We start from the raw sequence: 23,947 nt of genomic DNA on the forward strand, positions 1-23,947 counted from the left end.
AACTCACTCTCCTGCTGGTAATAGCCCATCCAAGGTGACAACTCTCTTCACAATGTGTATGATAGTCAAGGTGGGCCATTTCCTGCACAAATCTGGGTTCTCTCACTCCCTCACCCCCCTCCAAAAACCACACACACAAACTCACTCTCCTGCTGGTAATAACTTATCCAAAGAGACCACTCTCCCTACAATGTGCATGATAATCAAGGTGGGCCATTTCCAGCACAAATCCAGGTTTTCTCACCCCCCCCACCCCCATACACACACAAACTCACTCTCCTGCTGGTAATAGCTTCATGGCATAACTTTACATTAACATATGCTCTGACGAATTCTGCATCTTTTCATAGACAGGTTAGTGTAAGACTTCTCATGGGTTGTCTGAGTCTCATCGCTGCAGAGTGCTGGGAGCATGGAAGAGACTGTATTATTTCGAAGCCATATCTGACACTTTGGTGTCTTGTCTCTGCCTCAGTTACTTCCAGTGATTCCCTGTCATCTTCTTGTCCTTCATAACCTCCGCTTGTGTGTTCCTAGACTGTGTTCTCTCCTTGTGGAATACATTTTAATCAGGGAGTGAAAATAAATATCTTCTCCTGGTCAATAACTTGTGGGCTGGAGGTTCGAGACTGTCTTGTTTTGATGTCTGTAGCTGCCTTCTCTTTTCCTTGTTCCCCTCTATTTCTAAAAAGAAGGCAAATGGACATGGCTATCGCCTTCATTTGCAAATGCAGTAAAAGAGATCACTTAGAGTGGATGGCTTTTAGAAAGTGACTTTTCTTTGGTTGTAGTTGGAGAGGGGAGCTTTCCTTCGGGAGGGGGTAATTGCCAGATGTGCTTGGTGTGTCCTGGGGGCACTTCACCGGGACGAAGCACATGGAATTATGAGCGGAACAATGAAATGACAGCCAAGTCATGCACTCTTCAGCACTAAGTAAGTCAGCCTAGGCATTTATATCCTCTGAATTTTTTCTTGGGATTGTATCAAAACGTCACCTTGGAGGAAGGACTTTAGACAGGATAATCTTTGTACCTTTGTGCTGGATAATAGTTCTGTTTATGAGGTAGAGAGCAGATAACGTGCACCGTTATTTAGAATTAGATAGTGTCTGGCTTACTGATTTGTAAAGGAAGCATTTCCAGAGGATTTGAAAATTCCACTGGCCCCAGGAGAGTAGGGATTTTTCTAAAGAGAATACTAGCAACCTCTGCAGAACCTAAGCTTTAATTAAAGTTAAGTACACTTGAGGACCATGTCTCCTCATGTCCAAGCACTATCCTGCACTGATTAAAGAAGTGAGCATTGGGTGCTTTCACTGTGCTTGTTTCATTTCTGGAGCTGTGCAGATTTTAACTCCAAAAGAAATGAGTCAGACCTTAGATATCTGGGTTTCAGGCAATTCATGACATCCCTGTCTTCAGGTAGCCTCTGTTAGAAGCTGCTGGGGTGAAGCCAGGTGGAAGCCATGGTGTCTGACCACAGCACACACAATTATTTCTCTTCATAAATCCTGCAGCCTCATAAAACTTCTTTCTCATGTGCCTGGGGTGAGTAGATGGGGTCTTGTTTAGACTGACATGGAAAACAATAGTTCTTGATCATGATGGTGGACGTGGAAGAGTGGCTTTTGTGCCTTTGCTTGTGTGGGACATTATCAGTGCCTGTCAAGTGAGAATTTCTGCTCCATTTATAATTCCTGGTTCTATGCCAACTTTGGTGTTGGCACACTTGGCTTTTTACAGTGTGCTGCACCAATAATAGCCTAAGGAAATTGAAGGGTTTGGTTCTTATACGCTGTAGACCCATGGGGAAAGAATTGTAAATGTAGCCCATCTATACTGACTGCCTTCACACAGGTTTCCTTGTTGTATGTCTGGCTGAATACTAATACTGCACAGTACCTTATTTATGTTAACCCAGGCCAAGATTTTCAAGACCTACTAGTGTCTTGAGAGTGCAATTTGAGACACCTTTGAGACACATTTAAGGGGTCTAATTTTCAGGGAGAGGGTGTTGTAAGATGTCTCAATTTGTGCATTAAGAAGTTCTAGTCAACTTTAAAAATCGTGTCCCTCTGCCTAGGAATTACCCTGCAGTAAACGGCCGATCTTTTACTAAGAGGACAGAAGCTACCCAGTGAATTGCTATTTAATGTATAATTTTTATATCCTCTGCATGGTTGTAATGAATGCACTGCCCAGTTGCCTAGAGCTCAGGGTCCTAACTATTGGGTGCCATATGACATTTTCTCTGTTTCCTCTGTTCTTTCGGTCTGCAACACATAAGCTAGATCTGACTGTGTTCATTGTTCTGAGACAGATTATAGGTGTGGTATTTTTTGTTGAGGTTGGGTTTTTTTTTTTTTTGACAACTGGTACAACTTCTAGCAAGTATACCCATATCCCCCCCCCCCCCCCCGTTTTTTGCAATGTCATATTTCTCTTCGTAGATATATGGCAGTCTCTAATACATCAACCAGAAGAACAATCCAGTCTTGTACAAGTCCTGTCACTGAAGGAGGTAACTTTGTTTTAGATATAAGGCATGTCTGTGGTCTTAACAGATCTAAAACTGCTTTGTTTAGACTACGTTCTTTTTGGGACAGGGCTGTGTCCATATTTTAACTTACCGCTACAAGCACATCATCAGCACTCAAATAGTTGTATACTAATAACTAATCTACTAAATGCTCAACATCTTGGCCTCCAATCTCTCACTACTGGGGGAATTTTGCGCTACTGCGCGTGCGTGTATGTAATGAGCCCCGCAGTTTTCTAATTTATTGGGCAGAAAAAAGCTTCTGGCCAAATGTTGCTTGCAGTTCCGCCTTTTGCCCACCAGAGAGCGCTGTGGCGCAAGAACAGCAGTAGCTCCCTGTCACTGAGGGAAGAGGGAGAACTGCCTTCGCAGCAGGTGTCAGGCCAGGTCAGCAGACAGGGGCTGGGGTGATGGGTATGGGTGGGTGGGTGTGCGTGGGTCAGACAGGGGCTCACAGACACATGGGGGTCGGGGTGCAGAGCTACATAGGGACAGGGCAGTGGCTGGTTGAGGGCACAGACACACATGGGAACAGGGGCAGATGTGCTTGTTTGAATGGGAGAGGCTAGGGGTCAGCCAGGGTCTGCATGGGGGAAGCTCTAGTGTGGCTAATTTTCACACTTCCAGCTCGAGTGTAGACATATATCCCAAGTGTTTGTACAGTGCCTAGCACACCAGGGTCCTGGTCTGTGAAAGGGGTTCCTGGGTGCTATTGCAATACAAATAGTAATAATTATTCACTTTGCCTGTGGATGAGACACAATGAACTTCCACTCATGTCCCCCCCACTTGTCGGCCATAATCAGGAGAGAGCAGGATTCTGTGTAGGAACTTGAAACTAATATTCATAGAATCAAACCCCACAGGGCTAGAAGGGATTGCAAAGGTTATCCAGTCCGATACCACCACCCCCCCGGCTAACATGCAGGATTTGTTGTGTCTAAACCATCCAAGGCAGATGCTCTCCAGCCTCCTTCTGAAAACCTCCAGCGAAGAAGCTTCCACAACCTCCCAAGGCGTCTGCTCCGTTGTCCTACTGTTCTTACAGTGAGGAAGCTTTTCCTGACATTTACTCTAAATCTGCCATGCTGAAGTTTGAACCCACTGCCTCTTGTCCTGCCCTCTGTGGCAAAAGAACAATTTTTCTCCATCTTTCTTATGGCAGCCTGTCAAATATCTGAAGACCACTATCATGCCTTCCCCCCCCCCCCCATCTCCTCTTTTCCAAACTAAACATACCCCAGTTCCTTCAGCCTTTGCTCATATGGCTTGTGTTCCATCCCTTTGATCATCTTTGTCGCTCACCTCTGGGTCCTTTCCAGTTTCTTCAACCTTTCCGTACAGCGGTCACCAAAATTGGACGCAGCACTCCAGCTAAGGCCTAATCAGCATCAAGCAGCGTGGTGATATATATGTTCCTCTAGCAGCTTCCCAGCTGTCGAGCTCAGGCTGACTGGTCTGTACTTCCCCAGCTCCTCCTTTTCCCCTTCTTAAAGATGGGCGCCATGTTAGCCCTTCTCCAGTATTCCGGGGCCTCACCTGCACATAAGGGAATCATCAAGTGATCCGTCCCCTGTCGCCCATTCCCATTCTGGCAAACAGAGGCTAGGGACACCATCCCTGCCCATCCTGGCTAATAGCCGTTGATGGGCCTATTCTCCATGAATTTATCTAGTTCTTTTTTGAACCCTGGTATGGTCTTGGCCTTCACAACGTCCTCTGGCAAAGAGTTCCACAGGTTGACCATTCGTTGTGTGAAGAAATACTGCCTTTTATTTGTTTTAAACTAGCTGCCTATTCATTTCATTTGGTGACCCCTACCTAGTTCTTGGGTTTATGGGAAGGAGTAAATAATGCTTCTTTATTTACTTTCTCTACACCAGTCATGATTTATAGATGTCTATCCTATCCCCCCTTAATAGTCTCTTTTCAAAGCTGAAAAGTCCCAGTCTTATCTCTCCATGTGGAAGCTATTCCATACCCCTAATCATTTTTGTGGCCCTTTTCTGAACCTTTTCCAATTCCAATAGATCTTTTTTGAGATGAGGTGACCACATCTGCACACAGTATTCAAGATGTGGGTGTGCCATGGATTTATATAGAGGCAATATGCAGTGTTCCCTCTAATTTTTCCCATCCACGTACGGAATGAATTTTATGTGCACCAATAGGGAGTCCTATTGTTGCACATAACAAAATTCATGTGGTGCTGGGGGGAGGGGGGGCGGTGAGGGAGCTTAGGGCTAGGGCAGAGGGTTGGGGTGCAGGGGTGTGAAGGCCCCAGCTGGGGGTGTGGGCTCTGGGGTGGGGTCAGGGATGAGGGGCTCAGAGCTGGGGCAGAGGGTTGTGTTATCAGATTTGTCCATTACTTTGGGGTATGCTCCTTTATTAGAGTTACTGTTCTGGGGGAAGGGGGTGGGGGTCTGTACTTCTATCCATGTACTGCTTGTGTCACTTGTGTTCTCACACGGAGCTCTAATTCTCCCTTCTGCAAGTTCCCTCCCAATGGAGCTATCCTGCAGGACCGAGGTTCCCCAGGGCTAGGTTCCTCCAGCCCCAGTGTCAGACCAACACACACATTAACAGAGCACGTCTGAGAGGACCAGGTTAATCAGCGCTCCCAAGCTGATCCCTTATACGTCCCTGGACTCAGCAGACTGGGTTGAACAGCACTTCCAAGCTGCCACCCTCATACGTCCTAGGTTCAGCACATCCCTATCCCCACTTTCATGTTACAATTGTTCTAGTAATAACCCACTCAATGAGCAAACCCCTCAGGATTTTTGGGTACTGCAGGGATCTTTGCTTAGGTACGAGGAGCATTGCTGCAGAGCAAATGGGGAAGCCAAAAAACACACATGGGGTGCGGGGGAGAGAGAAGCAACCAGCTTAACCATGAAAGTTATTTATTGCCAAGTAAACCATACAAGGGGAGCCAAACAAAACAGTTAAATTTAAGTTAGATTTAATATTATGATTACAAAAGTCAGGTTTAGAAAACTATAACTGATCACACAAGTCAGGGTCAGAAGGCTATACCTAGAGAGAGAGATAAGTTCTCACCACTCCATGAAGCTTGAATCGATCGGGTTCCCAGGTGGTGGTGGTGGTTGAGGGTCCGGAGTGCTGGAGACAGGCAGAGCCCCCAACACGATCAGGAGAAGATGAAGTCCCAATGGAACTGATGCAGATTTTGGATCCAGGCATCAGAACACTTACTTGAGCATGGGTAGGGGTTTTTGTAGGAAAGAACAATGGTTCAAGGGAGAACACCAGATTAGTTTGTGGGTAAACTGATGGCTCAAGGGAGTATACCAATGTTGTTTTGTTCAGGCTAGACAATAGGAGCTGATCATTCCTGGCTATGGGCGGTGTTCCTTCTAGGGAGCTCACAATGCAATTAGGCAGCTTTAGTATTTTGGATACCAATAAAGGATTTATTACTAGAATTGATCTGATAACTACTGAGCTGGGCAGGCTGGGTTCATTAAGCTTTGGAGCAGAGATTCCCCATCATGCAGTGCTTTTCTGGTCACAAAGTTCAGTGCGGTTCTTGCCTTGGAATCTCTGTTCTCCATTCTGTATGCTAATGGAGATGCCTCCCTGTCCCATCTTTGATGCAAATGAGGCTAGGGGAGTTTCCTTAATCCTGTCACCCTTGTCCTGAGGGGTTTAGGTATGTCTTCCACTGCCTTTTCATTGATTTTTTTTGTAAGGCTTTCTTCTGATTGGCTTTGGTTCAAGCAGGGGGTGGGGGAGGTCTTTTGTGAGTCAGACTGGCTGGATACTGTGCCCTGGTTCCCCAAGAACACACAGCTGATAAGTAACAGTTGAGTACAAGGGGTGGGGGCTCCATCTGAGGGTGTGGGCTCTGAGGTGGGGCCAGGGATGAGGGGCTCAGGGCTCGGGCAGAGGATTGGGTGCAGGGGGTGAGGGCTCCAGCTGAGGGTATGGGCTCTGGCATGGGCTCAGAGGCTCAGGGCTGGGACAGAGGATTGGGTGCAGGGGTGCGGGCTCTGGGGTGGGGTCGGGGATGAGAGGTTGGGGGTGCAGGAGGGTGCTCCGGGGCTATGGTGGGAAGAGAGGTCTCTCTCCCTGCAGCAGCACCTGGGCTGGGGGGGAGAGGCGCCTCTCCCTGCTGCGGGAGCTCTGGGGCTGCAGGATAGGCGCCCTTCCCCCAGCCCCAGCCGATCCAGGCTGTGGGAGGGCCGCCTTGGCCACGCTTGGGTCTGGGCCGGGCTGCGCTGCCCTGGTCGCGGCTAGGTCTGGGCTGCCCTGGGGTCATGTCGCCCTGCCCCGGCCGCGTCTGGGTCCAGGCTGCTCTGGGGTCAGGCCACACTGCGCCGGCAGATCCATGCTGCAGGCTGTGTTGGGGCTGGGGGAGGGGCACCCCAACTGCGGCACGTCCCTGGGCGGGTTCCCTGCGCGCCTGCGTGGCACTACACAGGCTGCTGTGTGGCCATGCTGTTCCCTGCACCCATTAGGGTACCCCATCTTTTCCCAGTCCATAGGGCTCCAGGCAAAAAGCACCTACCCTTACCCAATTCGTGGGGCGAAGGGCCACATGTACAAATGGGTAGGGCTTAGGGTGTAACTAACCTGGTCAATTTAAGTACCCACGCCCTTTCCCAATACGTAGGGCTCCGGGTGTATACTGCTTCTGGGGGTGTACAGGACCTTTTACCAGTGAAAGAGCCTTACACAGTAATGTACTACGTAACCTCTATTTATTAACACTCACCAAAAACAGACTGTACACGCTACACATACAGTGCTCACCGCTCCCAATAAGACAGATGAACTTTTCTTGATGGCCAGTCAGGATCAGGTCCATCTGGGGGACTCCAGTTTCTGCACGGTGTCATTGGCAGAGTGTTGAGGTCTGGCCGCTCTGATCTTTGGGGCTGTGCCCTGGAGTTGGTTCCCAAAGAACTTCCTTTTGGACCCCAGTTTATGTAGAGAAATTTGAGTTCTTTTTAGCTGTACCTTAACCAATCATTATACTAAAATTTTACTCACCAATCCTATCCCACCACCTTAACTAATTTACACCTAGCAAAATTAATTATTAATTACAGACCGAAACAATTAAAGAACCAGACAGAGACCATATGGATAAACAATAGGGAAGTGGGGACCATAATGACAAAACAATAAAGAAATGAGGATTTCACAAGCACAACTATTGATAAGTGGTTTCCTGCCAGACAGAATGCCATCAAACCAAGTTTTCTTTAACCATCTTAAGATCTCTTTCTTTATCTGGTGATCTTGGGGGCCATTAGGACGGGGTCTCCTTCTTAACAGCCTGATATTACATTGTTCTAATGTAATTTAGATGGAATGTGAGGATGTGACTTTCTGCTACAGATTTTTTTTAAATCTGGCTGCATACTAAGGCCTTAGGCTTTAGGCCTTACAATATGGTTGCAGACAAAGGCTTTATCCTTACAGCACAGCTTATAGGGAACTTAGGCAACATGATATTTTCTGTCTCATTATTTATCCCTTTCTTAATGATTCCAAACATTCTGTTCAGTTTTTTTGGCTGCCGCTGCACATTGATTGGATGTTTTCAGAGAACTATTCACAATGACGCCAAGATCTCCTCCTTGAGGGGTAACAGTTAACTTAGATCCCCATCATTTTTATGTATATAGTTGGGATTGCTTTCCAATATGCATTTCTTTGCATTTATCAGCATTGAATTTCATCTGTCATTTTGTTGCCCAGTCACCCAGTTTTGAGAGAGCCTTTTGTAGCTCTTCGGTCTGCTTTGGACTTAACTATCGCCATTCTGAAAACTGACCGTTTATTCCTACCCTTTGTTTCCTATCTTTTAGTCAGTTACGGACCAACGAGAGGGCCTTCCCTCTTATCCTATGACAGCTTACTTTGCTTAAGAGCCTTTGGTGAGGGACGTTGTCAAAGGCTTTCTGAACATCTAAGTACACTATCCACTGGATCACCCTTGTCCACATGCTTGTTGACCCCTTCAAAGAATTCTAGTAGACTGGTGAGGCATGATTTCCCTTTACAAAAGCCATGTTAACTCTTCCTTACAAATCATGTTCATCTATGTGTCTGATAATTCTGTTCTTTACTATAGTTTGAACCAGTTTGCCTGGCACTGAAGTAGTGGGACTGTCATCCATGAGTTTGCAAATATTATTGCCAATGGCTTCGAGATTTCTTCAGCTAATTCCTTCCGCACCTTGGAATGAATAGCATCAGGCCCTGCTGACTTGATTTCATTTAAATTAGTTAGAAGAAATCTCTGACGTGTTCTGTACTTATTCTGATCTGCATCCCTTCCCCTTTATTGTCTATGCCGCTAGTTGTCCGGTCACGTTATTTTTCATGTTATATTCATGGGGTTATTTTGCAAAGGCATCTTTAGGGGCCAGAGGGGTTGAGGTTTTAAAAATAAATTCAGTAGTCAGACTTTTCCTGAAATATGATAACTTCTGGGCAGGAGTTCCATGAGCATGGAGACTGCAGTGTTCCCAGCAAAGGTGGCAGAGTTTGCTTCAGATTTTCCCATTATCTTTAAAATGTTACTTTCCTATAGAGCAGGGAAACTATGACATCCTTCTCGGGTATGACATACGGTGACTTGTTATCTGACACGCAGCACTGTGAGAACCCCAGAACCAGGGGATGCTTGATCTCTTTGAGATAATTTGATATTGTGTCTAGTCAGTATGTTTATAGGAGACCTGCTGGAGCATTCATTTAACCATATTTCTCTTCCTCTCCTTCACAGTACAGTGCGGTGGACAGCAATCCTCTCTCTCTCTATGTTATGCACCCGTTCTGGAATACTGTCGTGAAGGTGAGAATTCCTGCTGGTCATGTGGTTCTGTGCTGGAAGTAGAAGTGCTAATTTTCTGTCATGGCATAATCTCTTAGACAGGACTGCCTTTTGTTTGAAACAAACTCTGCTTTGTTAATTCCATGACAAATGTCAACCTTCGTCCTTCAAGAAGGACAATAACTGTGAGCGCGACTGCATATTGCATAACCGTCTAAAACTTTATGCTGCAGAATCATAAATGTCAAAAGCCTCTTATCACTGTCTAACACCAGTAAGTCATAACCTCCGCTCTGATGTAGTTAAAAGCAATGTGTAGTGCCTATTGCGTGCGCTAATGTGATTCCTTGTGTGTATTTTTGCCGCTTTCCATAGATTTTCCCTACATGGTTGGCTCCAAATCTGATAACATTTTCTGGCTTCCTGTTGCTTGTCTTCAACTTCTTCCTCATGGCATACTTTGACCCTGATTTTTATGCTTCCGGTAAGACTGCTTTTTTTTAAGTGTACATTTTAGAGCATGTGAGTAATAAAAGATCGGATTCTCATGTCTTCCTATACCATAGTTTTGCAATTTCATGTGCTGACTGATATGGCTTGCTTATCTACTGCTCTGGAGTGTTCTTTGGTTTTGAAATATCAATGTGGCAAGAAGTCAAGGACAGAAATCGCTGGGTGATACTACACTAACGCAACCAAAATGTGACTCATTCCTTCCAGTTTTGTGAGAGGGAATAGCCAATGTTAAAACCAAACCCCAAAATTTGAGTTCTTTGTACCTTTTAAAGTCAAGATGAACTTTGACACACACAGTCAAAAAAATATAAAACAACCCAAACAAACTCCCTTATGTTATTTATAGCCTTGAGGAAGAACAATAATACATTTGGGTGCCAATAACCTGCCTTGCTGATAAAATACCAATTTTAGGTTGCTGGCCTGCTTGTCTTTGTCCAGTTCATTTATTTGCACAGTGCTGTGTGTGCACCAGTGCTATATAACTAATCGTGTTCTTTAAAAAGGTAAAATTTGCCACTGGTACCTGTTTTTTGTTGGATTTAGAGTAATCTAAATTGGATTTAAATACACCCAAACACTACATGCTACATGTGTGTACCTTTATCTCCCTCTTCTGATGGATGACAGTTCAGTCTTTTCACAGTCTGTTACAGTCCTCCTTGTCATCATGCTAAAGGATGGGCAAGCAGACTTTATATCTGGGCTAGTAAATTTATATGGCAGTCTTGAAAGGCTGTTTTGACATTAAGGGCTGATCTGCACTGAAAACTTACATCAGCACAGGTACATCTCTCAGGTGTGTGAAAAATCCACACCTCTGGAGAAACGTAGCTATTCTGACTTAACCCCTGATGTAGAGGGGGCCAGGCTGATGGAAGGAAGAATTCTTCCCTTGACCTAGCTACCGCCTCTTGGGGAGGTGGCTTAACTACAGTGAGAGGAGAACTCTCTCCCATCGTAGTACTGAGCATCTACGCTGGAGTGCTGCAGCGGCACCCCGCTGCGCTCTGACGTGTAGACCAAGCCAACGTTTCTTTTGTCTGCATTTGTTCAAGAGAGAATCTAAAATGATTTGCTTTCTGGAAGTCTTTGTAGTATACCCCATAATCTCTACGGCAGGGCTTGCCTGTGTCTGTCCGGCATCCCATGTTGGAATGGCTCTTCCTAAACATCCGACTAAATACTTGATGAGAGAAAAGGCATAAGAAAGGAATAAGAAGGTCTGTAACCAAAAAAAAAAGGAAGAAGTTTGGCCCTTTATCACTTGTCCTTGCACCTTTGTCTTGTCATAGATCTGAGTGTTGGCTCTAAAGCTGTGCAAATAATGAGGCTTAACAAACTGTGTGTTGTTCTGGGCACTTTTGTAACTTTAATAGTGTTCGAAGGCACAGAAGTGAAGGCTATGAGAATCTCCCCTTTGAAGGATGTGCAATCTCCCTTGAAGTGTTTTTGTCTTCCTATCCTGTAACAACCTTGCACTTGGCTTAAGTAAATGTAAAATGCTACCATTTTGATTTGGTGGTAGTGTTTTGCATCCACATTGTACTAGGGTAAATGACTAGACACGTGCTGGGTCAGAGAATTGGACCCTGAATTAATACTGAACATTATTCATCTGAGGTCTAATTTGTGTGCCCAGTTACATGCCATCATATAATCCCTTCTCATGGCTAATCTCATGTAAAGAACAAAACGAGATGGCTGTTATTGATGACAGCAAATGTAATGTCTCTTCAGATTTTGTTTCACGTGTCAGCTAGCTAGGATCTTGTTGGAAAAAGCAATAGCTGTAATGGGTCAATCACCGAAATCCAGCTGGAGATCTGAGAAGCGCGAGTGAAGCTGCAATTATTAGCAGCTGAGAGGGAATTCTGTACATTTTGTTCCTTGGAGCAACTGGCAAATTTCACTAGCAAGAATACTTCTGTGCTGTAGTAATCATACACCGCCCTGGAAAGCTACAAATTTAAAAATGAATAACTCTTTTAAGATGGGGGCGCAATTCCCTGTTTCAACATTTGTCCAATCGCAGGTTCATGTTGGCTGCTTATGCAGGGAAGATACGTTGTGGTGTCCTCCATCTAGGAGAGCTAGTTATGTCAAGCTGTTGACTGCCCGAAAGGGCTTGGGGGCACAAAGTGCTGAACTAGCCTTTCATCTTGAAGACATGTACAAATGTTTGTGGTTTGCAAGTGAAATGAGCTCAGTGATCTCATCCCACTCCACAGAATTCTGTTAACGTTCGTGCTGTACCGTTATTCTGTCCCCAGTAGGGAGTCAGCTGAATTTCAGAAAGGTCTGGTACTCGCCAAAAAACTCCTGTAACACTGGATTGCTAGGAGGAGGCGGTGCCAAACCATGGTACCTTTGGCATGGCCATCATCTTTCCTCTTCCCAATGGATAGTTGTGACCGTAGGCAATAGAAGGTCTGCTTCCTTCTGCTCCCTTCTTCCAGCACTGCCCTCACTGCTCCCCTTTGTCTAATGGACTTTTGTATCAGACCTTCCTGCTTCCGTCATTGCAGTTTCCTTTCTCCCTCAGAGACTGAAGTCATGAAATGTGGCAGGCAGCAGGTTTGTCTCATTCCTCGGTCTTATGATCTGTTTTTCATAGTACCCGTGAATCATACAATCCAATGGAGAAGCCCCATCAGATCGTCCCGTCCATTTCCCTGCCAGAGCAGGCTTGTCCTCTGCAGGACGTTCTCAAAGTGTTCAGGCCTAAAGTTCCAAAGGATGGGGTTTGCATCATCTCACTTGAGAAACTAGTGCATCGCCTGGGTATGATTCTTATGACTGGATCTTGTGCCCTGTACTGAGAGACAGGCAGAACACCCCACAATCCAACCCTTTGGTCTGTAAGAGCAGTAGAAGTAGGTCAGGGTGTGAACCCACCAGGGGAAAGTTCTCGAGTTCCAAAGCTTCAGTCTCTGATTTATTTTCAGGATTTCGTCAACTGCTATGACCAGTGAGGGAGGGAAGCTTCAAGCAATGTGCATGTGGCAGGATATGGTCTGTTGTAGATGACCAGATACACTGTCTCTTCTGCCTGGGCATCAGACATGCTAATGCTCTCAGCATATGTCCTTCCTGAATGGGTTTTTCCTTTAAATTACTCCAGGCCGGCCATAGGCCAGATTTATAGGGAAGGGTCTGTAAGTCAACCCCTGGATCATGTTGTTGAACGTCTCCTAACACCTTTTCACCTTTCTTATGTCTGTTCGGTAATGCAGTTCCTATAACTGATTTGCTGTACTGATTTGCCACTATCCACAAACTGTGCCTCTTAATACAAACAAACAAGAACTCTCAGCAAAAGAGCTGCCAGAATTAGGTCTCTAAGACCAGAGTGTATAAGTCCACTTCTAGTTTTTTAGAAACTAATTAGTCATTTTATTAAAGTCATTCTTGACAGAATCAGTATAATTTCCGAAATATCATTGGAGAAAAAATGGAAAAAACACTTATGACTCATGGCTTTGTATTGCAATTCCCATAAACCAGATATTTGATCTGCAGTGTTTCTTCTCATAATATGCAGCAGTAGCAAGTTTAAATTGGAGAAAAATAATATCTGTTAAGTTCACTATCCGTGTTAATATCCTGCTGAAATGAACGTTTAAATGTTTACTGTATCTGATATTTAGCTCCAGTCAAATGGTATTTCCAGGTATTTGGCCAAATACTAATAATACTTGGCACTTATGTATTGCTTTACATATTCAGAATACTTTTTGGATATTAATCACCAGATTACAGGGACAAAGAGAGACAGTGGTAGCAGGGCCCTAACTTATTCAGGAAGTGGTATATTGCTGCAGACAGGAGAATCAGGTGGACGGGGAGGGTGGTGTGGGTACCCCTACAACCTTATCTCAGATTTCATCTCTCCTGTCCTCGGCCAGAAACCATGCCCTGCAGGTGGAAGGCTGGTTGCTACCTCAGCTGTCTGTCTAGCACACATATAAAGCCAAATGCCAGCCTGAGCTGGTGGTGTTGGTCAGGATTTAGGTGCACTGGCAGAATGTGCGGTGTATGATAAACTTACACTGAGCTTGCTTCTAACTCTTGGTTTTCATCAGTGGCACTGGTGGAGGTTGGGCATCGCTTGAGGTCTAAATCACCAGAGGGTAAAATTCTGGCCCTATTGAAGGCAATGGCAAAGCTTCCATTGACTTTTTACCAAGATTTCACCCAGAATTTTTAGGGGAAATGGGCACACCCTACTTGGGCATGGTGTGGAAGAATGTCGTCCTTACCCCAGCTGCGGACTCTGGAGAGCATTGTGCTCCCTATGGAGTAACGTTCCATGTTGCAGGCGTGACTAACTGTTTAACGAGTTCTTAGAGATTAATAACCGTAACTGCAACCCCCTGATCATCTTACTGCTTAGAAAGTATGTCAGCCTGGTGTCCCCAGTTTGGGGTGAGGAGAACGGGTGTACTTTAAGTGTAATCTCTGTTCATCCAGCAATTTAAACTATTTACAGGAAGCAGACTTTAAAATGCTCTTGCTATGATACCGCTAGAAAAAGTGTCCGGCATGTTTTAGGGCTGTGACTCATGGGGTAAGGTGAAGATTTTGTAATGGGTATTTTTAGTAGAAGTCATGGACAGGTCGCAGGCAATAAACACAAATTCATGGAAGTCCGTGACCTGTCCCCGGCTTTTATTAAATACCTGGGGAAGGAGTTCTAACAGGGATGTCAGCTGCTGCTCCAGCCCTGCCACTGTTTCTGCAGCAAGGGCCAACCACAGCTGCTCCAGCCCAGCACCTGGGGGGGGCTGCTCTGGTGGGGGCTGAAGTCATGGAATTCCATTAAAGTCAGAATCTGACACAATCCTATCGTTACTCAAGGGGTTTTGAAAAGTCCTTACTGGTCCTCTGTCATCCTAGTGAGGAGGGATAGCTCAGTGGTTTGAGCATTGGCCTGCTAAATCCAGGGTTGTGAGTTCAATGCTTGAGGGGGCCATTTAGCGATCTGAGGCAAAAAAAAATTGGGGATTGGTCCTGCTTTGAGCAGGGGGTTGGACTAGATGACCAGGTCCCTTCCAACCCTGATATTCTCTGATTCTATGATTTCGGCTGGGGAAAAGATAGTGAAAGTAAGGAACAGCGTACCTGGTGTGGAGGATATATATTGTCTGTCCAATGACTCCATATGTAAGAACAGCCTACCTTCTTTAGTTCTTAGATGTATACATTTACATTGAGGTTAAATATAAATGTATACATCTAGGAACAAAGAATACAAGCCATACTTACAGCATGGGAGACTCTATCCTGGGAAGCAATGACTCTGAAAAAAGATGGGGGGGGGGTTGTGCTGGATAATCCACTGAATTTGAGCTTCCACTGGGGCCAAAAGACCCTGGGAGGCATAAACGGGAATCTTGAGTTACAGCAGAGAGGTTATTTTAGCTCTGTGTCTGGCCCTGGTGTGACTGCTGCTGGAATCCTGTGTCCAGTCCTGGTATCCACCGTCCAAGAAGGATGTTGATTGATTAAAGAGGGTTCAGAGAAGAGCCATGAGAACGATTAAAGGATTGGAAAAGCTGTCTTATAATGATAGACTCAAGGAGCTCAATCTATTGGACAAAGAGAAAGTTAAGGGGCAACTTGATTAGTCTATATGAGTATCTGCATGGGGAACAAATATTTTAATCATGGGCTCTTCAGTCTAGCAGAGAAATGTCTAACACGATCCAATGGCTGGAAGTCGAAGCTCAGCAAATTCAGACTGGAAATAAGGCCTAATTTTTTAACAGTGAGAGTAATTAACCATTAGAACAGTTTACCAAGAGCTGTGGTGAATTCTCACTGGCAATTTTTAAGTCAAGTTTGGATCTTTTTCTAAAAGCTCTACTCTAGGAATTATTTTGGGGCAGTTCTCTGGCCTGTGTTATACAGGAGGTCAGACTAGATGATCACAATGCTTCCTTCTGGCCTTGGAATCTATGAATCTGTGCATCCCCCCTGTTTTCACGCAGTCCTGTCTCAGAATAGAATCATGCTTTGCAGCTGTTTTTGCTCAATTTTGTCATCAGTAAGTAAGCAGTTGGGAACTTCTATCTTTGCCCACCTCTGTTTCCATGACAGCAAAGCATCTTCGCTTTCAGTGACAGGATCGTGATTCCATGGCACGCGGCTCATGAACTCACCCTGTCCTGTCATCGCTCTTAACTTCTGTGACTGCAACCTGCCACAAAATAAATACGTTAAAAATGAAAGCTCCCCCATGTGGAGACAGAATTTCATCTTGCCCACAATGGTTTTCTCACAGCACAAAGATCTGGAACTCTTGCTCTGTGTCCCCCGTAAGGGTGAATGTGGGGGGGTGCAGAAGGCAACAAAGCCATCCTAGCAGTGAAATCCAGGATCATGGTGTACCGTAACTAGGTACTTTAAGTATCAGAGGGGTAGCCATGTTAGTCTAACTTTAAAGTTAGGTACTTTTAACTTTCATCCCAGGAAATGCAGATCTATCTAATTACAATCTAGAATTTATCCTGTGCTCTAAAGTCTTCGACTTAAAATAGCGCATGAGTAAACATTTCAAAAGTGCCTAAGTTCCCTTGAAAATGTTGCATGTTTTAGGGTATGGGGAAAGGAGGCAGATGCTGTATTTGAGTGTGTGAAACTTGAGTGTGTGCCCAGATCTTTGACAAATTCAGCAAAAAGCGTGATCTTCAGGATCTACTGGATGCCTTGCGGAAAGAAGCGTAAGATAATGCTGGTAGGAACTGAGCAGGTGAAGGCTGATGTGATGCATCTCCTTTTGGTAGTAGAAGCACATTGAAAGAATTTAAAGGAGCCTCCTCATGACAGTGAGATGACCCACAGATTTGGATGGAATCTTGTTCCAATTAATTGCTAAAACGATTCTTGTTGAAAGCATCTCTTGTACCAAAGCATAACCTGCTGATGTCTGTACTCATCTTCTTTCCAATCTCGACAGCACCTGATCGTGAGCATGTTCCGAATCGAGTGTGGATCATGGTGGGTCTCCTCAACTTCGTGGCATATACACTTGGTAAGACTTAAGATTCTCATGATGTGTCTTGGATTTCTAATGTGCCTATCATCATAATGACTTTAATTAGTCAAGTGAACGGTTGTCATAGTTCTGTGTTTCCCAACCCCTTCTCTTCAGCCCCCCCTCCCCACCCCCCAAAAAAAAAAAAAAGGGACCAAAACTCTGATTCTGGGTAACTCCTCAGTTCCCTGCCACCCCTTGCTCTGGGGTGTTGTGAATGACGTATCGCTGGCTGAGATGCCTCTGGAAACTGCCACTCGTTCTAGGGAGGAACGTAAAAGTAGATGTCTCTTCCTATCAGAACTGACTTTATGGGGTTACTTGTGAAATATTGAATGCAGATTGTTGTTAAATATTTAACATAGACTCTTCCGAAGGTTTTTTGTGTTTTTTATTTATTTATTCAATCTGTGCACCCCCAGGGACAGTGCTGGATCCTGAAGCTGGTTGCTGACTTCTCAGCAGTGCACAAATTATCTGGCTGCTGCAGAGGAGTCCCTCGCTTTGCATGGGGATGTTTAACTTTGCCTCTCTGTGCACTTCCCTTCCAGATGGTGTTGATGGGAAGCAAGCGCGCCGAACGAACTCCAGCACTCCCTTGGGGGAGCTCTTTGACCATGGCCTGGACAGCTGGGCCTGCATGTTCTTCGTAGTGACCGTTTACTCCACCTTTGGGCGGGGATCCAATGGTGTCAGCGTCTTCGTTCTCTATCTGCTCTTATGGGTGGTTTTGTTTTCCTTCATCCTCTCCCATTGGGAGAAATATAACACAGGGATTCTCTTCCTGCCCTGGGGATATGACATCAGCCAGGTGGTAAGTAGCCCTTCTGCCTCTTGATTTCAAAATACTAGTTTAGAAAACAGTGGGCAAGCTTTGGTGAATTGCCAGAACTATTTGTGTAGTGTGTGTAGGGGCCTGTGCTGCCCTGGCATCTTTCCCTTGGTGACCTCTGTCCAGGTAGTCATAAAGTGCCCGTCACCAGACCTAAACCTAACCATATTCTGACTTCAGGGGGGAGAACTTTCTGGCAGAGGACAGAGAGCTTGGTTGCAGGGTGCAGTAGTGGGAACTGTATCATCAGTGCTGGTTTATGAAGCTCTGATTCAGCAAAGCAGACTGTTCACATGATTAAAGTAAGGTTTAATGAATCAAGGAACAAGGGTGGAAGTTATAATGAAACTTTTACTGCATAATTAGATTGGGACAGATCTAATTTCTCTTTAGCAGAGAGGTGATGTGTGTGACAAGTATCTTTATGTTGCCATAGGTTTTTGCATTAGCAGGAAATGAAATGTCTTTAAAAATTGGATACTAATTGTTGGTTGTCCAAAACTGACGGGGCCTGGGATTCTGTTGGGGCACTAGTGTAACAGTACCGACTTAGCGGTTTATACTTGTGTGCGATTGAATCGGGTCCAGTGGTTGTAGAAGCACTGATTGCCACGAGTTCAGGTATCTACTGAATCGTTGTACAACACTAGAAATTCCCTTGAAAGCTGCCCCTTCTGTCAGGAAAATCATGGTTTCTCTAGTCCTTTGCAATCAGTCATCCTCTGGCCTGTGTCTCCAGTTTCTCCTAACCTGGCACTAATCCATGGTGCATTTTCCTGATCATGCATCAAACAATTCTAAGATACCATTGTTTGGTTTGCTACAGGAGGCGGTTAGACGTGGGTCTGGCGGCTGGTGCTGGGGTGCTGTTGAAGTACAACCATCCTCTGTTTGTGCTGGTCAATCCAGTAGTGGGGTGGGGCTATCCCCAGGTGCATGTGCAAACCCCATTGGCTGCAGATAGCTCGGGCAGGGCAGGGCATCACAGGCCCCTCTCCTTGCTATCCACTTTCCGGACTGGCCTTAAAACTCACAGTGACCAAGCAGCCTTTGCCTCACCCCAGGTCTCATTGACCTCCCTTTCCAGACTAGCAAAGAGGCTTCCTTGGTCATGTTGCCGGAAGCAGAGGTAGGGCTGGTTCCTGACATGCAGTCAGCGTAGACACCTGGGAATGGGGGCATATGTTTGGGGCCCCAAGTAGTTCCGAAAGCTGCACTCGGGTACTGGGGTTGCATCTGACCTGGAGATACAGGCTTCCTCTTGTTTTAAAGCTAAAGCTGGGTAGTGAAAATCTGATAGCAACGCTAGCAGCTCCTGGAGCTGCCTGGTGAGGAATGGTCACCCCACCAAAAGCACATTTGGTCTGACCCGTCTTTCCAGCTGCTAATACTTGTCTGCGCTCTCTCTGCATTTCCTTTTCAGACCATTTCAGTTGTCTACATAGTGACAGCGATTGTGGGAGTTGAGGCCTGGTATGCACCTTTCCTGTTTAATTTCTTATATAGAGACCTATTCACTGCAATGATTATTGGTAAGAAGCTCCATGTTGAAGCCTATTTTTAACCACCTCCTCTTTACCAGTAGCCAGTGTTTCACTTTAAAAACCCGTCCACATCTGTTTATATTTTTAGCAAAGAGAAACTTAGTAAAATATCTGTAGAAAACTTGCCTCAACGAGTCTTGATCTAGATTGAAAGCAACAAAATGCACAGGGTCTGATGCTAAGCCAGTTCTCACCAAAACCTCAATGGGACAAGTTGCCATGGGCTGCCTCTAACTTATATACAATAGAGAAGATTGCAGCCAACTTCCTCCTTTAATACAAACAAAGCTCCAGGAGGGAGGTGGTCCCAGTATGCAATGCTCCATGCTGCTTAGCTTAGTATGGAAGTAATACATGCTAGGACTTGTTTCCAATCTGCACCCTCTTACTAAACATCAAGGGTGGCTGTGAACGGCTCTGCGGCTGCAGTCTGTCCACCCCCTGAGCTAGATAATAGGTCTGTATTTAGAAGCCTCAGCCTACTTGGCCTGAGAGACTCTGGCATCTAGCTGTTGCAGTAGATTGGTCTGCAGTTCCGCAAGAATGAGTTGAGCCTCGAGTGTGAGAAGATATAAATCTACAGCATTATTCTTCTCCACAGAGTTGTGTGTCAAACTTCCCCTTCACGTCAGCCTGAGAGCTGAAAAGCGTTCAGGTTGGCTGGCCCGGAAGGAATTGGGTGGCTTTACTGCTGTCTTGTTTTGAATGTATTTATGTTTCACCCTTTGGAAAGAAAAGTAATTTGGTACCACTAGGCTTCAAAAGATGCCTTCTGAGGCAGCTTTCCTGCTGGGAGGTCATGGGCGAACTTCAGCTTTATTCTATTTAATCTCTTAGCTGCTGACCACCCTGGCAGCTTTCAAAGTGCGTTGGGGTTTCATGGAACTTTGGCCCTTCAGGGAGGTCCATGAAAGTTAGTCAAATGACTAAAGCTTTTGTTAATGGCAGTTCTCCATGTCCTAAATGGTGCTCATTAAATATAGGTAGTTTTTGTTTACATCTATCCTTATAATAACCTTACTGTGTCTGAAATATGTCCTCGCATGAAAAAGTGAAACCATTGATGATGCTTTCTCTGCTGCCCACTAGGTGTCTTGTTGGGAATTATGGTCAAAATGCAGATAAATATGTTTTCACTAAAATAAATAGTTATTTCCATAAATGCATTTATTGGCACTTCACTAACCAAGGCAGTGCTTTTCCTGAAGAGCTGAGTCAAATATACAAATCATGTTAGTGGCCATTAAAAAAATCTGAGCAGCAGTGGGGTGACAGTGGGTTTAAGTAAGCCTTTAGCTACTGTAATGTTGCAAATGACTGTTAAAAAAAAATAATAAAAAAATGCATGATGGTTAGGAGACTGTCACCACCAATGCTTATAAAGGAGTTTGGGGATTGCGTTGGACTCTGAATTACTACGCTGCCTGAACTTAGATCTTTCTCTTTCAGGGTGTGCGCTCACAGTGACTGTGCCTATGAGTTTGATTAACTTTTACAAGTAAGTTTTCCAAAAATCATGTGAACTAACTAATTCTGTAGGGTTTGAGGCACCGCATGGGATGATCCTCTTCTGCTAGGCGTTAGCCATGCAGAATACTACAGAAGGAAGTAGATGGAGAGCACGTTGTATTGGTGGCCCAGCACTGCCCAAGCTGTAATAGGAGAGCCAGGACTGGGCGTAGCTTTCTGTAAACTAGACTCCTTATAAACTTTCCTTACCTTCACTGGCAGCTTCCCTGGAGCCCCAAAGGCACTCCTGATTAAGATGGAGAAGCTGTTAAGTTGCCGCCCTTATGAATACACTTATACAACTTGCTGTGAGCACAGGTCCCTGCATGCAGGCCAAGCAGCTCAGATCAAGTGGAAGCAGTTCATTTTGGGATCTCTGGTCTCTGCTGCTGTATTAGCGGCATGTCAAGCTCTATAGTCAGAGAAGAACAGGGCAACCTGGGAAGTCGCCCCTTGGGGGATTGAGTTAGGGGGTGGATTCCAAAATGCAATCCTCCCCGCTCCCCACACTTTACTTATTTTAATAACAAAATCCTGCATTTCCCATACAGATTTCCTGATTTGCAGACGTTAACAGGTGACCCTGATAATGGCTGCTTTGAATATTGAACTAGCCGTGAATCGCCTGGCATAAATCTGGATGATCTGATTCTTTGATCAACCTACTCTGACGATATAGCCTCTTACCGGCTCTGCAAGAAGGAAGTTGTGCAGGAAACCTTGTCTTTCTCATCTGAATTGTTTCCTGAACCCAGGCCCAGTGTCGTAGTCTGAACTCCATTTGGGAGCCCCTGTTCTCCCCTTTGTTACCAGCTCCTTAAAAGCTGCATCTGAGATTGGCCAGTTATTATTTCCATTTTGAAATCCATCGCCCATTTTCTCATACAACAGCTAAATTCCTACTGGTGGGCTCTGCTCAGCCTGTTGCATGCCTTACTCCACTTCAGGAAAGGTGCCCAAGGCTAGTTGGGCACTTACCTGGATTGGAGAGCTCCCTGAGGAAGGCTTGTGCCTGCCTCTGTTAGAAGCTGTGGCTTCCAAGAGTTTGACGTAAGATTTGTGTTCCTTTTGCCTTTCAGGGCCTATAAAAGTAACACTCTGAAGCACAGGTCAATGTATGAAATCATGCTGCCGTTCTTCTCGCCAGCATTGCTGTTCATTCTGTGCATGATCTGGATCTTCATGTCACCATCAGACATCCTGGAGGTCCATCCCAGGCTCTTCTACTTCATGGTTGGAACAGCCTTCGCCAACATTTCAGTAAGAGTGCTGTTTCTCCGCTAAAATGCATGTGAACTGGGGTCGCTGATTTGAATTAACACAATGGTGAGGCCTAACAGTTTGTCAGGCAACATTGTATGAACTATCCAGTCTGCTCATGAGGTGGAAAGGCAAGTCACAAACCCAGAATGAAAATGCCAGGAATTGTGGATTGGATCCATTATAAGGGCAGGCACTGAAGTGGGCAGGAGAGAAACGTTGACTCCTTTAGAGGTGAAAAACGTTCCCTATAAACCAGATCTGACTTTTCCCAAACCAGAGAAATCCCAGCATGTGCTTTTTTTACCCCTCCCTGATACTAGATAACAATTCACTTAATTGAGTTCCTGCTCTCTCAGCTTTAACATGGCCACTCGCAAGGTTCTTGGTGAAATTGGTTCAGCTGTGTGTTGTCACATCTGCCTGCGTACATGAAAGCCCCCTGCCCTCATCCCCCCAAATCATGACTACTGTTAAGCTGTGGAATCCGTGTCTTGCATGACAAACGGGCCGCCGTAGTGGTGGTGTTTAGGAAGACGTGCAGCTTTATTCATAGATCTGTCACTACCCTCGGACTGTGCCCAGAAGCAGGGCTTTCTGTCTTTCTCACTCTGCAGAGTTTTTTACTAACTTTCCAGATAAGTTTGGTCAGATTTGACCAGAATGGGTCAGTCAATGCAAATCAATCCTTGTGATGGTCTGCTCTTGATGTGGACTTCTCTGGTTATATGCACAAGAGGAATTCATGTCAAAATGGAAACTTTCTCAGTATTTGGGAAACTTTAGAGCAGATGATTGTCCATGATTTAATAAATATCGTTCTAGATAAGTACATGGCCCTCATTGCCATATTCTGAGTGAGTGATTCATGGGTTACAGAGGCTCACGTTGGAAGGAAACCAAAGCATATCTAACAAACTTCTTTCCCCCTCCTGCCCCCACCAGTGCCAGTTGATCGTATGTCAGATGAGTAGTACCCGGTGCCAGCCTCTCAACTGGATGCTGCTACCATTAGCCCTGGTCATCTTTGTGGTGATCTCTGGAGTTGCACCCCTTTGGGAAAATCATCTTCTATACCTACTGACTGCTCTCATTACCCTGGCGCACATCCACTATGGAGTAGGAGTGGTAAGTCTGCCTTTGGGCTTGGGGTTTCACTGTAGCGGCTCTGCTTGTAGAATTTACTGTGTCCCATTGCTGTTCAGTTTTGCAGGGGGTGTCGCATTTAAACCCTGGAATACTAGGTGGAATACCTCTGATCCAAAAGCATTTGCCAGGCAGATTGAGGCATTTATATAAAATGTGAAAGGAAGCTAAATAGGTGGCATCTGAAAGCTCTTATTTTGTATACCAGGAACCGACAGCCTGGCTGCAGCAGAAATTCTTCTAGTCGTTTAATTTAAAGACTGGGTCTGATCCAAACCCTGGATCCACATCCTGTTTTAGATCACAGTTTGCAGCTTAAAACATAGGAACCACACACTGGTGAAACATGGATTTAATGCTCCCAAATTCCAATGTAGTTACGGTTCTATTGGTCAGAAAAATGCCAAGATCAGAATGGGATCCAGAGACTGGGTTGGGCAAATCTCTAATTTTAAATAAATTATTCGGGGACTTAGCTAGGTACCATTCGCTTCCTAACATTTCACCTTACTTAGAATTTATTTTCTGTAGGCTGCAGCTGCTGGTGGGTAGCACATGACTGTACACTCGAATCAGTCTGACCCTGACTCCGGTAGGGGGCACTGCTTGGGCGGACAGCCTTAATGTGTTAACCCGAACACAGTGTTTCTGCCCTGTATACAGATTTATAATCTTTCCCATAGGTGTTAGCTGATTTTTTTCATATTGCGCCTTTTAAATATTGCTTTCAGATGCCCCAGGCATACTG

At 45.2% G+C, this 23,947-nt stretch overlaps 1 protein-coding gene across 3 annotated transcripts in view; it reads left to right on the plus strand.

Moving 5' to 3' along the window:
- The window catches only part of SELENOI (selenoprotein I), a 60,356-nt gene that overhangs the window by 27,129 nt on the left and 9,280 nt on the right, over positions 1-23,947 (plus strand). For all 3 annotated transcript variants that reach the window (XM_048846068.2, XM_048846070.2, XM_048846069.2), the window contains 8 exons: positions 9,306-9,374; positions 9,729-9,837; positions 16,831-16,905; positions 17,460-17,722; positions 19,164-19,272; positions 20,734-20,782; positions 21,873-22,053; positions 22,999-23,181. In XM_048846068.2, the coding sequence (XP_048702025.2) occupies positions 9,306-9,374; positions 9,729-9,837; positions 16,831-16,905; positions 17,460-17,722; positions 19,164-19,272; positions 20,734-20,782; positions 21,873-22,053; positions 22,999-23,181 (1,038 nt within the window). The remainder of the gene's footprint in view (positions 1-9,305; positions 9,375-9,728; positions 9,838-16,830; positions 16,906-17,459; positions 17,723-19,163; positions 19,273-20,733; positions 20,783-21,872; positions 22,054-22,998; positions 23,182-23,947) is intronic.

The sequence above is a fragment of the Caretta caretta genome, chromosome 3, assembly GCF_965140235.1.
Source record: "Caretta caretta isolate rCarCar2 chromosome 3, rCarCar1.hap1, whole genome shotgun sequence".
NCBI classification, from domain to species: Eukaryota; Metazoa; Chordata; order Testudines; family Cheloniidae; genus Caretta; species Caretta caretta.